Consider the following 18,343-nt stretch of genomic DNA (forward strand, 5'->3'; position numbering starts at 1 on the left):
GGGATTGCCCTGTGTGGCTTGTGCAAATCAATAGAAGACCAAGAAGAACGACTCAGTGTGTTATTTGTGTCATAAGAAAGCTTGTTTTTTTTAGTTGGAAACATATTTCCGTTTACCAGTAAATATGACAATTGTTGGATACGAGTGTTAAGTATGTTATATCTCATCTTCCTATACATCAGTCTTTTAAGATAGTTGATAGGTACTCACTCTGTTCATAAATATAAGACGTTTTAAAGACTTAATATTTATAAGCAAAGGGAGTATGTCTTAATATTGTACTCCGTCCGTCCGGAATTAGTTGTCGCGGGAATGGATAAAAATGAATGTATCTAGAACCAAAATACATCTACTCCCTCCTTCCATCTATATAGGGCCTAATGCGTTTTTCAAGGCTAACTTTGACCAAATGTTAGAGCAATAATATATGACATGCAACTTACACAAAGCACATCATCAAATGCGTATGTGAAAGGAGCTTTCAATGATATAATTTTTACATTATGCATGTCATGTATTATTAATTTTATCAATAGTCAAAGGCGGTCTTAAAAAACGCATTAGGCCCTATATAGATGGAAGGAGGGAGTAGATACATTCATTCCTCCGACAAGTATTTCCGGACGGGGGGAATATCAGACTTGAGGTCATGTCCCCTCATCCTCCTGGTTCCTAGTGCTTCACTCTGCTTTGGTCATTGTTCTCTGGGCTGCTACAAGGGGACGGTGGCCTGCATCCGATCCCCAATCTCCCATCTCACCTAAAAGTTTAAAATGTACACCCTCTGTTCATAAATGTAAGATGCTTTAGCAGTCAGTTCCTTGTGTTTTTGGGAATAGATGATACCCCGTATGTTGTTGCGGGAATATTTTATAACATATCTCAATGTGATTCATTATATGAAACATATATAAAAGGATAAAACTAAATCTACATATATTTTATTATGTTTGATCACTATATAGTTGTAAAATGTTTATTAAATATAAATAGAATAATAGAATAGAAATTCGCATGTTGAGATAGGTCTTTTTTCATGCAGGTTTCATGATGAAGTGGCATGCTTGCATTTTGCGAGACATATTATAGTGAGTGTGGGGCTTTTCTCGTGCATGTTGTGCAATGATGTAGCATACTTGCATGTTGAGAGAAATAATTAGTAGGGGCTAGCTATTTAGATATAGAAGATACATTTTTCTTTATCTAATAGTTTCTCTAAATCCCTTAACAAAATTTAAGCACAACTTTTTTTTTGTACACAAACCCATTTGAAACACAAGAACTAGCTCGGTGCATAATTCAATTTAGGTACCACGTTAACATCATACATAACATAATTAAATAGTTAATTACCTACCACATCGACATTGAACTAGGTTAAGTGTCAAGATAAAACATATAAAAACTTAATGCTAGACGGCTCTATCGTCGTCATTGAAACTAAGAACATCATCAATGACATGGTTCCCACACAAGGACATTTATTGTTGATCCAAGGAATATGAACCAAATTATTACAACAACTATGAGTGAAAGAAGAAGCTTCTTAAATTTCCTTCTCTCGATTTACATCTTGTTGATTTGGAGTTGCTTCTCGTTGATTTGGACTTGTTTCTCGCGTGCGTCTATCATCACATCATCTAGCTTCGCTCTCAATGATTAATAGAACCAGTCTAACATTTGATTTACATAAGGTTAGCCCATATCCATGTGTTGCAAGTGAATCCTCTATGCGTGCGTGTATTGTTCTAAGCAACGAGAATCGTATAGCAAATTGCAAATGTAAAGGAATTTGTGTTTTTACCTTGCTTTCACGGCCCCTCGAGCGAAGAAGTCTCGATTGGGATTCCTTGGCGTGCGTGAGGTTTTTTTGAACAATGGGGCACTTGCAGCCGCAAAGGAGCACGATGGCTCGTCGGATTTGAGGCGGCATCGCAACCAATGTTGTATGATTTTGCTGACGGATCCGACGTAGGCGCTGCTACATCGTGATGATTCGCTGGAGTGCGTACTGGCGGGGAGCCCTGCCACGACTATGGTGTAAAGGACCATTCTGACGCCGTCGGTCGGAGTGGGCTTACGCGTGGGGCTCTTTCCGCTTCCCCAACCTCATGCAACTCAGTTTTCGGGCACATCGGGGCTCGCCGGCAACGAATTGAACATTGAACATTTGCACCGGCAATGGCATTAACGAATCAAGTCGAATCCGGCGCTGTGGACGAAGGGGGAGAGGGTGTTAGGGTTGAGGGGAGGCACCACAGACGACAAAGGTAGGCAGCGGACTGCACGGTCGTTTTCCTACTTATTCTAAGAGTTGTCTTTCTTGAACTAAATGTAGTCTAAAGAGTTTTTTAAGTGATACAAACTCATAATTTTAAGGAGTTAGACATTTAGGGATCTGCTAGCTAGAGGCTGATTTTCTATACTTTATTTAATAATGACACCCAAATGCATCTTATATTTGATTAATATCAAGAAAAACAAAAGCTAGTACCATGGACAGATAGTTGGCCATAGAATTATGAGTAAAAAATATACATCAAAAATCATACTATAATTCTTCTTTCTCCAATTGTATGCAAAATTGCACTGATCAACGGTAAAGGTGAGGGATACCTGCAAACACCCCTTCTGCCCCCCCCCCTCTACTTCTACTTGCTCGTTTTCTGCTCTTGAGTCGGTTCTGCTTGGTCACCTTGCAAAGGTTGCGACTGACTCCGCGATCATCTTCAGGGGGGAGGCTGCTCCCTCCTTAGTCCAAATCGACGCCATCAGGGCTCGTGAGATCCTCGATGGTAGGCTAGCGGAAGAACGCACAGCTCTGCTCTTGCCTGCCACTCCCCCCTGTGGTGGATGCCTCCCCGGCGCCACCTAGGCTGCCCGGCAGCCTTCTCCCTCTCGCCGCGGCCGAGCTTCGTGGTCGCACCCGCTCCCGCACCGCCGCCCTCCACGCCCAAAGCGCGTCTCGTATCCTGGGGTCAAGCAGCCCCCCAATGGCGCCTTAATGCGTGCCCTTTTCTGGAACATCCGCGGTTTCGTCCATGATGGCCGGCGCCGCCAACTCGTAGAACACATGCATGATGAACACATTGACATTGTCGCCATCCAAGAAACCATGCGTACAGAATTCGCTCTCCCGGAGCTTGACCGTCTGAGCTCTCACCTCTTTGCTTGACATTGGCTCCCTTCTAGTGGGAGCATAGGCCATTATGAGGGGCATCCTTTTAGGTGTCAAGGATGCCACCTTCGAGGTGGGTAGCATGGACCGGGGGCTCTTTGTGAGCATGAAACTCTTCGAACGCTCGCTTAACTTCAAATGGGAGGTCATCATTGTCTACGGTCTTGTGAACCATAGTAGGTTTCCTTCCTTCCTCGAGGAGATCCACCGGAAGATTTCGGCGGCCTCCCTTCCGGTGGTGGTCGGAGGTGATTTTAATCTCCTCCGTTTCGCGGAGGACAAGAGCAACGCGAATGTTAACTTTGCAAGGATGCAAATGTTTAATGATTGCATCGCTGATCCAGGCCTCCGTGAGATTGATAGGATTGGTGCCAGGTTTACCTGGACCAATCGGCAGGCCTCCCCGACCCAGTCCGTCCTGGACAGGGTCCTAGTTTCCTTGGACTGGGACCTTCGCTGCCCTCTAGCCTCCCTCCGTCCCATCACCAGGATTGGCTCCGACCACGTGCCCCTCCTCCTGTCCTCCACCAATGAGCGGCCGCTGACCCTCCCCCCCCCAATTCTGGTTTGAGACATTCTGGTTGTCCCAAACCGGTTTCGTGGAGGCTGTCGGTGCCCGCTGGGTGGAGGCCCATTCACATCCCCATCCCCGTCTCCCCTCGGCCATTGACTCATGGCACTTCTGTGCCAAGCGTGGCCGGCAGTTCATGAAGGGATGGGGTGCCAACCTGGGGCGGGACCTCCGCGAGCGTAAGAAGGCCTTGTTGACCGCCATCCAGGCCCTTGACCTGCGTGCCGACTCAATTGTCCTCTCTCCGGACAAGTGGCTCTCTCGCTATGACTTAGAAGACCAGCTCTCCGTCATATACACTGATGAAGAGGCCTATTGGCGCCTCCGCGGAGCCCAGAAATGGGTTTTGAAGGGCGACGCAAACACGGCCTACTTTTAGGCCATCGCGAACGGCCGTCGTAGATGTAACACCATCCCCCTCCTCTGGGATGGCGCTTCCCTCCTGCAGGACCCCCATGACATTCGTGTCCATGTCAACGGATTCTATAGGTCTTTGTTCTCTGCCGCTCCTAGGAGCGAACTCTCCCTAGCTCCTGATTGCTGGATCAGCTCCCAGTTGGTTTCTGATGCGGAGAACGCGACCCTCACTGCCCCCTTCTCCGAGGGCGAGGTCTGGGCTGCCATTCACGGAATGAATCCCACCTCCACTCTGGGCCCAGACGGCCTTCGGGTGAAATTCTTCCAGACCTTCTGGAATGTGATTAAACCTGAGATCATGGCCATCTTCGACGAGTTCTATGTTGGGTCCATCGACCTCGGGCGCCTCAACTATGGGATCATCTCGCTCATTCCGAAGGTGCCGGGCGCCTCCGACATCCGCCAGTTTCGTCCTATCACGGTCATTAACGTGATTTTTCGGATTCTGGCAAAAGGGTACGCCAATAGGGTGACCCTCCTCGCTGACCGCATTACCCACCCGAACCAGTCCGCCTTCATTCAAGGGCGGTATATTCTAGATGGGGTGCTTGTCCTTCATGAAGTCCTCAATGAGGTTCGATCTAAACACCTCAAGGTGGTTTTCTTGAAGATTGATTTCCATAAGGCCTACGACACTGTTAGTTGGCCCTTCCTTCGGGAAGTTTTGCTCCGGAAGGGCTTTGACGACCGTTGGATCACCAGAGTAATGCAGATGGTCTCTTGCGGTCGCATTGCCGTGAACATCAATGGGGAGATCGGCCCTTACTTCCCCACCCTCTGTGGGGTCAGACAAGGTGATCCCTTCTCTCCTTTCCTGTTCAATATGGTGGTGGACGCGCTTGCCGCCATCCTGGATAAGGCCAAGGCTGCTGGCCATATTCGTGGGATCACTCCCCACTTGGCTGGCGGCTCCGGGATCTCCCTCCTCCAGTATGCCGACGACACCATCATCATGGTCGAAGGCTTGGAGTCGGACATCTCCAATCTTAAGTTCCTTCTTCTCTGCTTCCAACAAATGTCTGGCCTTAAGATAAACTTCGGCAAGAGCGATGTGATGGTGATGGGCTACTCTCCAGCCGAGTTCCTTGCCATTGCCAACCGGCTTAACTGCCGCCTCGGCTCCTTTCCCACGACCTACTTGGAAACGCCCATTAGCGACTCTCGGCTCACCGTCGCGGACTTGCGCCCGACCGTGACTAAGCTTCAAATGCGTATCGAGCCTTGGCAGGGTAGATGGTTGTCTAAGGTGGCTCGGACCATTCTCATTAATTCATCCCTCTCCAGCCTCCTTTTGTTCCTCATGAGCTTCTATAGCCTTCACGAGACTCTGCACCATGAGATCGCCAAAGTTCAGTCTCGTTTTTATTGGGCAGGCGACAACAATAAGCAGAAATACCACATGGTCAGCTGGCCTGACATCTGCAAGCCCAGGGAACAAGGAGGCCTCGGTATCATGTGCTCCAAGCGCATGAACATCGCCCTCCTATCCCGCTGGCTCTGGCGCATCTCGCAAGGCTATGGTGGCCTCTGGCTCGACATCAGCCAGTCCAAGTACATGCGTGGACAGCCCCTTGCCTTTTGTCAGAGATCTGGCGGCTCACAGTTCTGGCAGTCGGGCGTCCAGTTTCTCCCTGTCCTTCGCATCGGGACTTCCATCTCGGTGGGGTCCGGATCGATGACCTTATTCTGGTTTGCCCGGTGGGCTAGAGACTCTCCCTTCGCCACACGCTTCCCCGACCTCTTCTCCATTGCTATAGACCCCCTGATTTCTATTGAGAGGGCCCTTATTGACTTAGGGCACCTTGCTTTCCGGAGGCCTTTTGGCCCCCCGGAATCTGCCGCTTGGCGTGAGTTACTAGATTGCGTTGCCCTACACGAGCCTGTGGTGGACGGTGGACTGGACCAGGTGAGATGGCGGCTCGAGCCTTCGGGCCAATTCTCCACCAAATCCCTCTACCAGGCCATCGCCCCCCTCCTCCGCCCCTTCCCCCTTTCGATGGTGTGGTCCATCCGCGTGCCTTTGAAAATCCGGATCTTCATGTGGCAATGGATTCGCGGCCGGATCCCGTCTGGCGTCGAGGTTCGCAAGCGCAACGGTCCGGGCACCGGCCTTTGCCCACTTTGCGGTATCCCTGAAGACTCGAACCACATCTTCTTCTCTTGCGTGTCCGCTCAATTCGTGTGGAGCTGCTTCCGCAAAGTGGTGGGTGGAAATTGGTGCCACACCAACTTCCCCGACCTGTATGCAAGCTCCAGACCTCCCCCTTGACTTCTCGCCACATTAGGTGGCTTGAGATTGGGGTCGTCGCTTGGACCCTCTATACGATCCGTAATAAGCTTGTGATCCAGCGCGCTCCTCTACGATGGGGTACTGACGCTATCTTCAAATTGTCTGGTTTCTTGCAGCTCTGGCGGCCGCTTAGCCGCCCTTAGGACCGCGATGCCATCTCCGGCTTCATCGCCGACCTCCGCTCGATGGCCGTCCCTCTGTCTCCGCCGCCCCTGCCGGAACCCGGCTAGGCGCTTGTCTGGCTCTTTGGCGTTTTTTTTCTTGGGCTTGTTGAGTTGTGCCCTCAGCAGAACCTTCATACTTGTTTGTGAGACTTGGATGTGTGCGTTGGACTAGTCCTTGTATGTGTACTCTATGACGGTTTGCTTTATTTATAAAGCGGGGCGAAAGCCTTTTTTGGTAAACACACACCATACCAGACTTTCAAAATCATAATAGTCGCTCGCTCCTTGAGACGAGGTCTACAAATCACTGAAGCAACATCGACTGGAGCATCAACCCCACATAGTGCAGGCTTGCAAATGCATCACAACCAATTTAGAGGGTTAAAGAAAACGAACCATGTCGTGGAACAACACGGGAGAAAATAAAAGTCGTTGCATCAATAGACAACTAATAAGTTTTTTTTCTGAAAGAAAGACACACCAACTATCAAAATTTGAAGGGAAGCAACAGATCCGAGAAGACAAATCTCACATACCTTTTGTTGACGCCGAATCAGGCATCATCGAGGTATGAAAAGACCAAAGAAACCTTATTTCAACACGCTATCGTCATCGGCACCCTGTCGATATCGTCAGGGAATCAAAACCTAAGAAAAGAAAAATAAGACATACGAGCACTCCTCTTCCCGTTGACGAGACCGCCGGACAGGTAAGAGGAGGGTGACCGAGGCGACAGGGGCAGCGGCTTAGGGTTGGCTCTAACAGATGGTGTTCTGTCCTGCGTGATGATTGGCGTCCAAAACAATTGTATCTAAACGAATTTCCCCCCTCAAGCATAGCTAGTCGCTCGTGTGCCTTTGACAGACTCAATTGACTTGACCGGACTCGAACTCGACCAACCGCCGCGTCGAGCAGCGACTGCTTCCCATTCCGATTGAGTGCGGCTCCCATGGCGGCTCCACTGCCTCGCGCCCCCGTCTCCTCCCCCGCGAGCCGCGCCGCCCTATGTCCAGCTCGCTCCAACCCTTGCACGGCCGCGGCGCCATCCTCGGGGGCCCTCGGGTGGCGGCGCAGGCAGCCTTGCCCGATGCTCTCCATTGCGCCGGGCTCCGCCCGGTCGACGCCAGCAGCCCTCGCCGTCGATCCCAAGGTCTGTCGATTGATTTACCCGCAAAATCTTCTCCCCTCCCCCTTCTCACTCGGGAGGCCTTCCAAGTTAGGAACTGGGGTGGACTGGTGTGCTCCTGTGCTTTGAACATTTATCGTAGGCTTGGGCTTTGGTGGTTTCTTATGCGAAACTTGCACAATATAGTGCCATCATGAAAGTAATGGTTTATGGTTTGCCTGATGGAGATCACAAGTATGTTGATATGCACTAGCAAGCATTTAGCCAGTGGGAGGAATTCATCCATCAATTACTTTTTCATGGGATTTGGTTCCAATGCAAATCAATTCTGCGGGAATATAATCAAATGGTCCTGTTATGCCACCACATTAGTACAAATAAAACTACTTAGAAGTCCTTGCTTTCTCAGATGCATTGCCACTGTTAGCAGCTTGTAGTGTACACGGAAAGAGAACCTTTGTTTGCGATAGTATTGCCCTTAGAGAAATAGAAAAAAGCACAGCAAATATTTAACATCGGCTTGTCATCGTCGTGTGAAAATTTTAGGTTGAAGCATTACTAGACAGTGTGAAGTGGGACGTCAAAGGGCTGGCAGTTGCTATTGCGCAAAATGTGGATACTGGAGCCATTCTTATGCAGGGATTTGCTAACAAAGAGGCCCTTGCAGCAACTATATCAACCAGAAAAGCTACATTCTATAGCCGTTCACGGTCTTCATTGTGGACTAAAGGGGAGACATCCATGAACTTCATCAATGTGCATGACATATTCTTGGACTGTGACCGTGATTCAGTAAGCATCTTCTGCTTTCTGTTATGCATCAGAGCGGTTAGTCTGGCTTCAGTTGATACTAACTGGGGTGTTTGTGTTTTCTTGAAAGTTAGATAATATACCTTGGTACGCCAGATGGACCTACATGCCATACAGGGGCAGAGACCTGCTACTATTCTTCAGTCTATGATGCACTACAAGGTTCAAAGGTATTTATCTTTAACGAACCTTCCTGTGAATATAAATTTACTTGAATTGAAATATTATTTGTATTTCACAGTCCAATCAAGAGAGGCAGGTCACCACAACTCTCTACTCGCTTGAAGATACGATCAGTAGGCGGAAGGAGGAGATAGTTACTGAAGGGAGTGGTAAGCCATCATGGACGAAAAAACTACTGCTTGATAACCAGCTGCTTTGCTCGAAAATACGGTAAGTGTTGCTCCGTTTAATTCTCATGTTCTATTATATATCTGTCTATAAATTTCTCATGTTCTATTATATATCTTTCTATAAATCATTAATGTGTCAAGACAATCGAATAGAATAGCGTAGTAGTTCTTTATTTCTCTAGCCTGGTTTATCTTGTTCTAATCTCGTCATCATTACTGTTTGATATGGACATATACTGGTGATCTGGTGGGGATGGGCACACTTGTTACTAAGCGGCAGCCTACAAGAGAATTCTTCCATTTTTTTTTGAAAAGCGCTATATAACATTGTTTAGTGTATACTTCCGTTGTTCATGAACATTACGCATTTTTGTCACAATATTATGGAATTAAGCACCACATTATGAAAGTAGTTCCTGGATGAATGTAGTTTTGCAAGAAGGTATTGCTCAAGGGTTAAAAAGGTTGGCAGTGATCCTCCCACATTAAGTTTTTCTTATTGGAGGAAGTAATCCACTAGAAAAATCTAATTCTGCAACAGACTGTAGAGTGTAGACTGCATTTATTTCAGGTTTGATGACCTGCATTTAGCAAATGTTGAATAGGAAGCTAATGCCCAAATTTTGTGCATGAAACTTTACATCAAAATTTTGTTGATATTGGCTCATTAGTAAGATTTAAAAGGTACCAGAGGTCTGAATAGAACCCATTTTTAGTAGATCCAGTTCAACTCTTGATATGCAGGACTCCTATTAAAATAACTAGGGGTAGCTTGTGACAATTATTTTGATTAAAAGCATATAACTTGAGGTTAGCCGTGATATATTGCAGTTTTTGATAGAAACAATTCTCTCTGCGGTCCATATTATGCTTTTAGGTGATATATTAGATAAGACTATTCATTAGATTATTTGCAATTGTATGGTATGTTTATTGATCATTATCTGATCATCTTTGTTCTCAACTTCATATGTCCGACAGTATCACAATAGAGTATTTTTTTAGATCTTTTATTTGTATAGTTCTTACAGTTTTGCTCCTGTTATAGCTGCTCCTTTGAACAATTTAATATGACAGAATGCATTTGTCCAAAAATATCACCATAACAGAGTTACTCAGAGCATAGAGTTATCCATGCTCCATGCATGCACAGTTTGTTTTGTCACCTAATATGTCTTTACAAACATGTGAATTTTGGATATAATTATTATGAGCTTGTCCCATACCAGTAAATTTGGCGCAATGTATCAGCTGGAATAACTACTGTCAGAGGCTAACCTAAGAAGATACCAGTATAATTTTGCGAGTGCATATGAGGTGCAACAGCGCCATTTGGTATGGAGTACTCCTACGTGTATAACAGTATAAGCAACAATTTCAACATGCAAGAGTAAGACTGCTAGGTGGCATATTCGACATTATTTGGTGTCGATGTAAGGAGTTGTTTGCCGATACTTGTATCACTGTAATGATTCATCTCTCTCTTAGCATATTGATGGCATGGTGTGAAACTATTGGCTTTTTCTCTTGTTATCATTCCATGTTTGACCTTTTGCAGTTATTCTCTTGATGCCAGTATATTTCTCTCTTAACGCTGGTGCGCATTTGTTTCCGGTCTTTCAGCGAAGAAGCGGGGGAACTAATTCAGACACTGCTTGAGAACGAGGAGAAATCCCGTACAGCCTCAGAGATGGCTGATTTGCTGTACCACGCGATGGTGCTTCTGAGCGTGAGGGATGTGAAGATGGAAGAGGTTCTGGAGGTCCTGAGGAAACGATTTTCGCAGTCCGGAGTTGAGGAGAAGGCCAGCCGCAAGAAATCTTAGCATGATGGCATGTAGGTGGATGGATGAATTCCATGTGATTGGGCAGGGTGTAGTATGGAGTTGTCCAGCTTTGTTACAGATTTATGTTTTCTCATTATGCTCTCGAAGGAAGACTGTGAACTTGTCTTGTGTTTTTTATTTTACTTTTTCCCTTGCACAGTCGCAGTGGCGTTGCTGCTTGGCCAATAAAGCATAATACGAGTCTCATGACCCTACGATATATGTGGGTAATTTATAGTACGGAAACTATGTTTTGTCGTGCAAAATGGAAAAGGAGAGGACCTAGTTGTTACTTCTGGTGTTCTATGTACTGTGCCATGACAGGGATTACGAATAGATGGAAAGTTTACTGGAAGAAAGAAGTATTAAAGCAAGAGGACTTGCTAAATGCTCTTGTTGGGGGGGGTGAAAAAGTTGTGTTTTATCCCTTACAACGTTCATGTGGGTGGTGGTTTTAGTTGGAATTTGACTAATGTCGTTAGGTCGCTGTCCGATCACCGAAAGCGAAAAATGCAGGCGTACTGTTTTCCACATTAGACCCAACATCGTGTACAGTGATTCATATGGTTGTTTCACTCTTTTGTTTTTGCAACACTGCTATACGTATGACATAGTGCCTATCCAACACTGTACGATTAGAGACAATCTTAGATAATTCAGTTTGTGGGTCATAACATTTAAAGATGATTTGCTCTCTGGTCGTACCGGTCGGACGAGAAAAGTATCATACGCAAAGCAGTTCCGTTGTTCTTGATGGTGTTTGGTTCAGAAGTCCTAGAATTTTTTCTAGTCCCAGAGACTAATCAAAAAAGACTCTCCAGTAGAGTTTTTTTCTAGTCCCTGTAGAAAAAGTCCCTCCTGTTTGGTTTCTAGGGACTTTTTCTCATCTCTGGGACTAAAAAGTCCATGAACCAAACACCCTGTTTGGAAGCGACTGACGTGCAATATTTATCGTGCTTGGGCGTTTTTGCCAGGACAGGCATGTCAGAGCATCTCTAGCCGCGCCCTCAACAAGCCTTTCCAGACGTTTTTTCCGCGCCGGCGCCCAAAAATCGGCCCAGCCGCGCATTCAGGAGCCCATTTTTTGCCGGTTTGGACCGAAACTGGCGCCGGCGGATCCAGACCAAACCCGGCGCGCTGGGGGCGAGCGATTTTGACGCGAACGAGGACGGGCCCGTCGAGTCAGCGATACGCCGCTTCGTCGCCCTCATCGCCTCGGTTCCCGCGGGAATCAATGCGAAGGCTGCCGCTCTGCCACGCAGGTCAGCCTCCATTGATGCCTCATGGGGCGGCGCAGTGAAGGTGTCGCGACGTGCGTCCCGCACTCACCCGCCACGCGTCGCTCGACATGCAGCCTCTCGTCGCCCTCGCTGCGGCTATAAAAGGTGACCTCCCCGCCGGTGGATGCCACAGTTCTCATCCCCCCCACTCTGGTGCACAAAGCTACACTCTCCCCGCCTTCCCGTCGACGAACAGATGGCCGAGAGGTTTCCAGGAGACGGCGCGGCGGCGAACGGCTTCGGCCGCCGCCATCTCCAAGAGCCGGAGGCGCGCCTCCTCTACGAGGCCGAGTACCCGGCGCCTCCGGGCATGCAGGTGCCGGCGGCGTCCCAGTGCCGCTTGTGCCCGAAGGGGCGGCGTTGCGGGCCGAGATCGCCCACATTCGCTCGTCCCTGACGGAGGAGCAGCGGAACGAGCCGCGGTACACCGCCGACAACCACACCAAGTGGTCCATGTACTTTGTGCGCCGCCGCGAGGAGCAGATCGCCTCCACCATCGACGTCATCCCCCGCGGCCGCCTCAACGCCGACGGGCGGCGCGAGTGGTGGGGCATGCCCGGTCGCACCCTCGAGGTCGTCCTCGACCACATCGAAACCGGCAACATGCATCGCCTCGAGTACCCGCCGCGGACGTCCTTCTCTCGTCGTCGTGGCAGCTCCTGGACACCGCGGCGGATGGAGCCGGGGTCGTTTTTGTCGTCGGGCTCCGGCTCGCCGGCGCTTCGCCTCGTCAAACCCGAGCCGGAGGAGACGTCGCTCGGGCGCCGCACTCACTGTTGGGGAACACAGTAATTTCAAAAAAAATCCTACGCACATGCAAGATCCATCTAGGTGATGCATAGCAACGAGGGGGAATAGTGTTGTCCACGTACCCTCGTAGACCGTAAGCGGAAGCGTTATAACAACGCGGTTGATGTAGTCATACGTCTTCATGATCCGACCGATCCTAGCACCGAAAGTACGGCACCTCCGTGATATGCACACGTTCAGCTCGGTGACGTCCCACGAACTCTAGATCCAGCTCAGCACGACGGCGTGATGACGGTGATGATGAAATTACCGATGCAGGGGCTTCGCCTAAGCACCACAACGATATGACCGAGGTGGAAATCTGTGAAGGGGGGCACCGCACACGGCTAAACAATCAACTTGTCTCCTAGGGTGCCCCCCTCCCCACGTATATAAAGGAGGGAGGGGGAGGCCGGTCGGCCCTCTCTAGACACACCAAGGGGGAGGAGTCCTCCTAGTAGGAGCAGGACTCCCCTTTTTCCTACTCCCGCTAGGAATAGAAGGAAGAGGGAGAAGGAGAAAGGAAAGGGGGCCGGCCCCCTCACCCGATTCGGGTTGGGATTTGGGGGGGGGGGGGGCGCCCCCTGCTAGGCTTCCTTCTCTTTTCTCCCACTAAGGCCCATTAAGGCCCATATACTCCCCAGGGGGTTCCGGTAACCCCCCGGTACTTCGGTAAATGCCCGAACTCAGCCGGAATCATTCTGATGTCCAAACATAGCCTTTCAATATATCGATCTTTATGTCTCGGCCATTCTGAGACTTCTCGCCATGTCCGTGATCATATCCGAGACTCTGAACTACCTTTGGTACATCAAAAACCATAAAATCATAATACCGATCGTCACCGAACGTTAAGCGTGCGGACCCTGTTGGGGAACGTTGCAGAAAACAAAAAATTTCCTACGGTTTCACCAAGATCCATCTATGAGTTCATCTAGCAACGAGTGATCGGATTGCATCTACATACCTTTGTAGATCACGCGCGGAAGCGTTCAAAGAACGGGGATGAGGAAGTCGTACTCGACGTAATCCAAATCACCGGAGATCCTAGCGCCGAACGGACGGCACCTCCGCGTTCAACACACGTACGGTCAGCGTGACGTCTCCTCCTTCTTGATCCAGCAAGGGGGAAGGAGAGGTTGATGAAGATCCAGCAGCACGATGGCGTGGTGGTGGATGCAACAGTCACCGCAGCAGGGCTTCGCCGTTCTCTATGGAGGAGGAGGAGGTCTTGGAGGGGAGAGGGAGCCGCCAGGGGCATGGATGCGGCTGCCCTCCCTCCCCCCTCTATATATAGGGTCCCCAGGGGGGGCGCCAGCCCTGGAGATCCAATCTCCCAAGGGGGCGCCAGCCAAGGGGGGTAGAGTGCCCCCCAAGGCAAGTGGGGCGCCCCCCACCCTAGGGTTCCCAACCCTAGGCGCAGGGGGAAGGCCCAAGGGGGGGCGCACCAGCCCACTAGGGGCTGGTTCCCCTCCCACTTCAGCCCATGGGGCCCTCCGGGATAGGTGGCCCCACCCGGTGGACCCCCGGGACCCTTCCGGTGGTCCCAGTACAATACTGGTGACCCCGAAACTTGTCCCGATGGCCGAAATAGCACTTCCTATATATAATTCTTTACCTCCGGACCATTCCGGAACTCCTCGTGATGTCCGGGATCTCATCCGGGACTCCGAACAACTTTCGGGTTACTGCATATACATATCTCTACAACCCTAGCGTCACCGAACCTTAAGTGTGTAGACCCTACGGGTTCGGGAGACATGTAGACATGACCGAGATGGCTCTCCGGTTAATAACCATCAGCGGGATCTGGATACCCATGTTGGCTCCCACATGCTCCTCGATGATCTCATCGGATGAACCACAATGTCGAGGATTCAAGCAACCCCGTATACAATTCCCTTTGTCAATCGGTACGTTACTTGCCCGAGATTCGATCGTCGGTATCCCAATACCTCGTTCAATCTCATTACCGGCAAGTCACTTTACTCGTATCATAATGCATGATCCCGTGACCAGACATTTGGTCACTTTGAGCTCATTATGATGATGCATTACCGAGTGGGCCCAGAGATACCTCTCCGTCATACGGAGTGACAAATCCCAGTCTTGATCCGTGTCAACCCAACATACACTTTCGGAGATACTCGTAGTATACCTTTATAGTCACCCAGTTACGTTGTGACGTTTGGTACACCCAAAGCACTCCTACGGTATCCAGGAGTTACACGATCTCATGGTCTAAGGAAAAGATATTTGACATTGGAAAGACTCTAGCAAACGAAGTATACGATCTTGTGCTATGTTTAGGATTGGGTCTTGTCCATCACATCATTCTCCTAATGATGTGATCTCGTTATCAATGACATCCAATGTCCATAGTCAGGAAACCATGACTATCTGTTGATCAACGAGCTAGTCAACTAGAGGCTTACTAGGGACATGTTGGTATCTATGTATTCACACATGTATTACGATTTCCGGATAACACAATTATAGCATGAATAAAAGACAATTATCATGAACAAGGAAATATTATAATAATCCTTTTATTATTACCTCTAGGGCATATTTCCAATAGTCTCCCACTTGCACTAGAGTCAATCATCTAGTTACATTGTGATGAATCGAACACCCATGGAATTCTGGTGTTGATCATGTTTTGCTCTAGGGAGAGGTTTAGTCAACGGATCTGCTATATTCAGGTCCGTATGTACTTTACAAATCTCTATGTCTCCATTTTAAACACTTTCACGAATGGAGTTGAAGCGACACTTGATATGCCTGGTCTTCCTGTGAAACCTGGGCTCCTTGGCAAGGGCAATAGCTCCAGTGTTGTCACAGAAGAGAGTCATCGGGCCCGACGCATTGGGTATGACTCCTAGGTCGGTAATGAACTCCTTCACCCAGACTGCTTTGTGTGCTGCCTCCGAGGCTGCCATGTACTCCGCTTCACATGTAGATCCCGCCACAATGCTTTGCTTGCAACTGCACCAGCTTACTGCCCCACCATTCAAAATATACACGTATCCGGTTTGTGACTTAGAGTCATCCAGATCTGTGTCGAAGCTAGCGTCGACGTAACCCTTTACGATGAGCTCTTCGTCACCTCCATAAATGAGAAACATGTCCTTAGTCCTTTTCAGGTACTTCAGGATATTCTTGACCGCTGTCCAGTGTTCCTTGCCGGGATTACTTTGGTATCTTCCTACCAAACTTACGGCAAGATTTACATCAGGTATGGTACACAGCATGACATACATAATAGAACCTATGGCTGAGGCATAGGGGATGACACTCATCTCTTCTATATCTTCTGCCGTGGTCGGACATTGAGCTGAGCTCAATTTCACACCTTGCAACACAGGCAAGAACCCCTTCTTAGACTGATCCATATTGAACTTCTTCAATATCTTATCAAGGTATATGCTTTGTGAAAGACCTATGAGGTGTCTTGATCTATCTCTATAGATCTTGATGCCTAATATATAAGCAGCTTCTCCAAGGTCCTTCATTGAAAAACTCTTATTCAAGTAGGCCTTAATGCTGTCCAAAAGCTCTATATCATTTCCCATCAAAAGTATGTCATCTACATATAATATGAGAAATGCTACAGAGCTCCCACTCACTTTCTTGTAAACGCAGGCTTCTCCATAAGTCTGCATAAACCCAAATGCTTTGATCATCTCATCAAAGCGAATGTTCCAACTCCGAGATGCTTGCACCAGCCCATAAATCGAGCGTTGGAGCTTGCACACCTTGTCAGCATTCTTAGGATCGACAAAACCTTCCGGCTGCATCATATACAGTTCTTCCTTAAGATAACCGTTAAGGAATGCCGTTTTGACGTCCATTTGCCATATCTCATAATCATAGTATGCGGCAATTGCTAACATGATTCGGACGGACTTCAGCTTTGCTACGGGAGAGAATGTCTCATCGTAGTCAACCCCTTGAACTTGTCGATAACCCTTAGCGACAAGACTAGCTTTATAGATGGTCACATTATCATCCGCGTCTGTCTTCTTCTTAAAGATCCATTTATTTTCTATGGCTCACCGATCATCGGGCAAGTTAGTCAAAGTCCATACTTCATTTTCATACATGGATCCTATCTCGGATTTCATGGCTTCCAGCCATTTGTCGGAATCCGGGCCCGCCATCGCTTCTTCATAGTTCGAAGGTTCACCGTTGTCTAACAACATGATTTCCAAGACAGGGTTGCCGTACCACTCTGGTGCGGAACGTGTCCTTGTGGACCTTCGAAGTTCAGTAGGAGCTTGATCAGAAGTATCTTGATCATCATCATTAACTTCCTCTCTAATTGGTGCAGGCACCACAGGAACATTTTCCTGAGTTGTGCCACTTTCCGGTTCAAGAGGTAATACTTCATCAAGTTCTACTTTCCTCCCACTTACTTCTTTCGAGAGAAACTCCTTCTCTAGAAAGGATCCATTCTTGGCAACAAAGATCTTGCCTTCGGATCTGAGGTAGAAGGTATACCCAATAGTTTCTTTAGGGTATCCTATGAAGACACATTTTTCCAACTTGGGTTCGAGCTTTTCAGGTTGAAGTTTCTTGACATAAGCATCGCATCCCCAAACTTTTAGAAACGACAGCTTAGGTTTCTTCCCAAACCATAATTCATACGGTGTCGTCTCAACGGATTTCGACGGAGCCCTATTTAAAGTGAATGCGGCAGTCTCTAAAGCATAGCCCCAAAATGATAGTGGTAAATCGGTAAGAGACATCATAGATCGCACCATATCTAATAGAGTACGATTACGACGTTCGGACACACCATTACGCTGAGGTGTTCCAGGCGGCGTGAGTTGTGAAACTATTCCACATTTTCTTAAGTGTGTGCCAAATTCGTGACTCAAGTATTCTCCTCCACGATCTGATCGCAGGAACTTGATTTTCCTGTCTCGTTGATTCTCAACCTCACTCTGAAATTCATTAAACCTTTCAAAGGTCTCAGACTTGTGTTTCATTAAGTAGACATACCCATATCTACTTAAGTCATCAGTGAGGGTGAGAACATAACGATAGCCACCGCGAACCTCAATACTCATTGGACCGCACACATCAGTATGTATGATTTCCAATAAGTTGGTTGCTCGCTCCATTGTTCCTGAGAACGGAGTCTTGGTCATTTTACCCATGAGGCATGGTTCGCACGTGTCAAATGATTCGTAATCAAGAGACTCTAAAAGTCCATCTGCATGAAGCTTCTTCATGCGTTTGACACCTATGTGACCAAGGCGGCAATGCCACAAGTATGTGGGACTATCGTTATCAACCTTACATCTTTTGGTATTCACACTATGAATATGTGTAGCATTATGCTCGAGATTCATTAAGAATAAACCATTCATCATCGGAGCATGACCATAAAACATATCTCTCATATAAATAGAACAACCATTATTCTCGGATTTAAATGAGTAGCCATCTCGTATTAAACGAGATCCTGATACAATGTTCATGCTCAAACTTGGCACTAAATAACAATTATTGAGGTTCAAAACTAATCCCGT

At 48.0% G+C, this 18,343-nt stretch overlaps 1 protein-coding gene across 1 annotated transcript; it reads left to right on the forward strand.

The window, feature by feature from the left end:
• The first annotated feature begins 7,410 nt into the window (after positions 1–7,410).
• On the forward strand, positions 7,411–10,949 carry LOC123061105 (histidine biosynthesis bifunctional protein hisIE, chloroplastic). Its single transcript, XM_044484030.1, has 5 exons — positions 7,411–7,770; positions 8,293–8,538; positions 8,631–8,726; positions 8,798–8,949; positions 10,533–10,949. The coding sequence occupies exons 1-5, from the start codon at positions 7,570–7,572 to the stop codon at positions 10,732–10,734; spliced, it is 897 nt and encodes a 298-aa protein (XP_044339965.1). The 5' UTR covers positions 7,411–7,569; the 3' UTR covers positions 10,735–10,949.
• Positions 10,950–18,343: the final 7,394 nt, after the last annotated feature.

The sequence above is a fragment of the Triticum aestivum genome, chromosome 3A (genome assembly GCF_018294505.1).
Source record: "Triticum aestivum cultivar Chinese Spring chromosome 3A, IWGSC CS RefSeq v2.1, whole genome shotgun sequence".
NCBI classification, from domain to species: Eukaryota; Viridiplantae; Streptophyta; class Magnoliopsida; order Poales; family Poaceae; genus Triticum; species Triticum aestivum.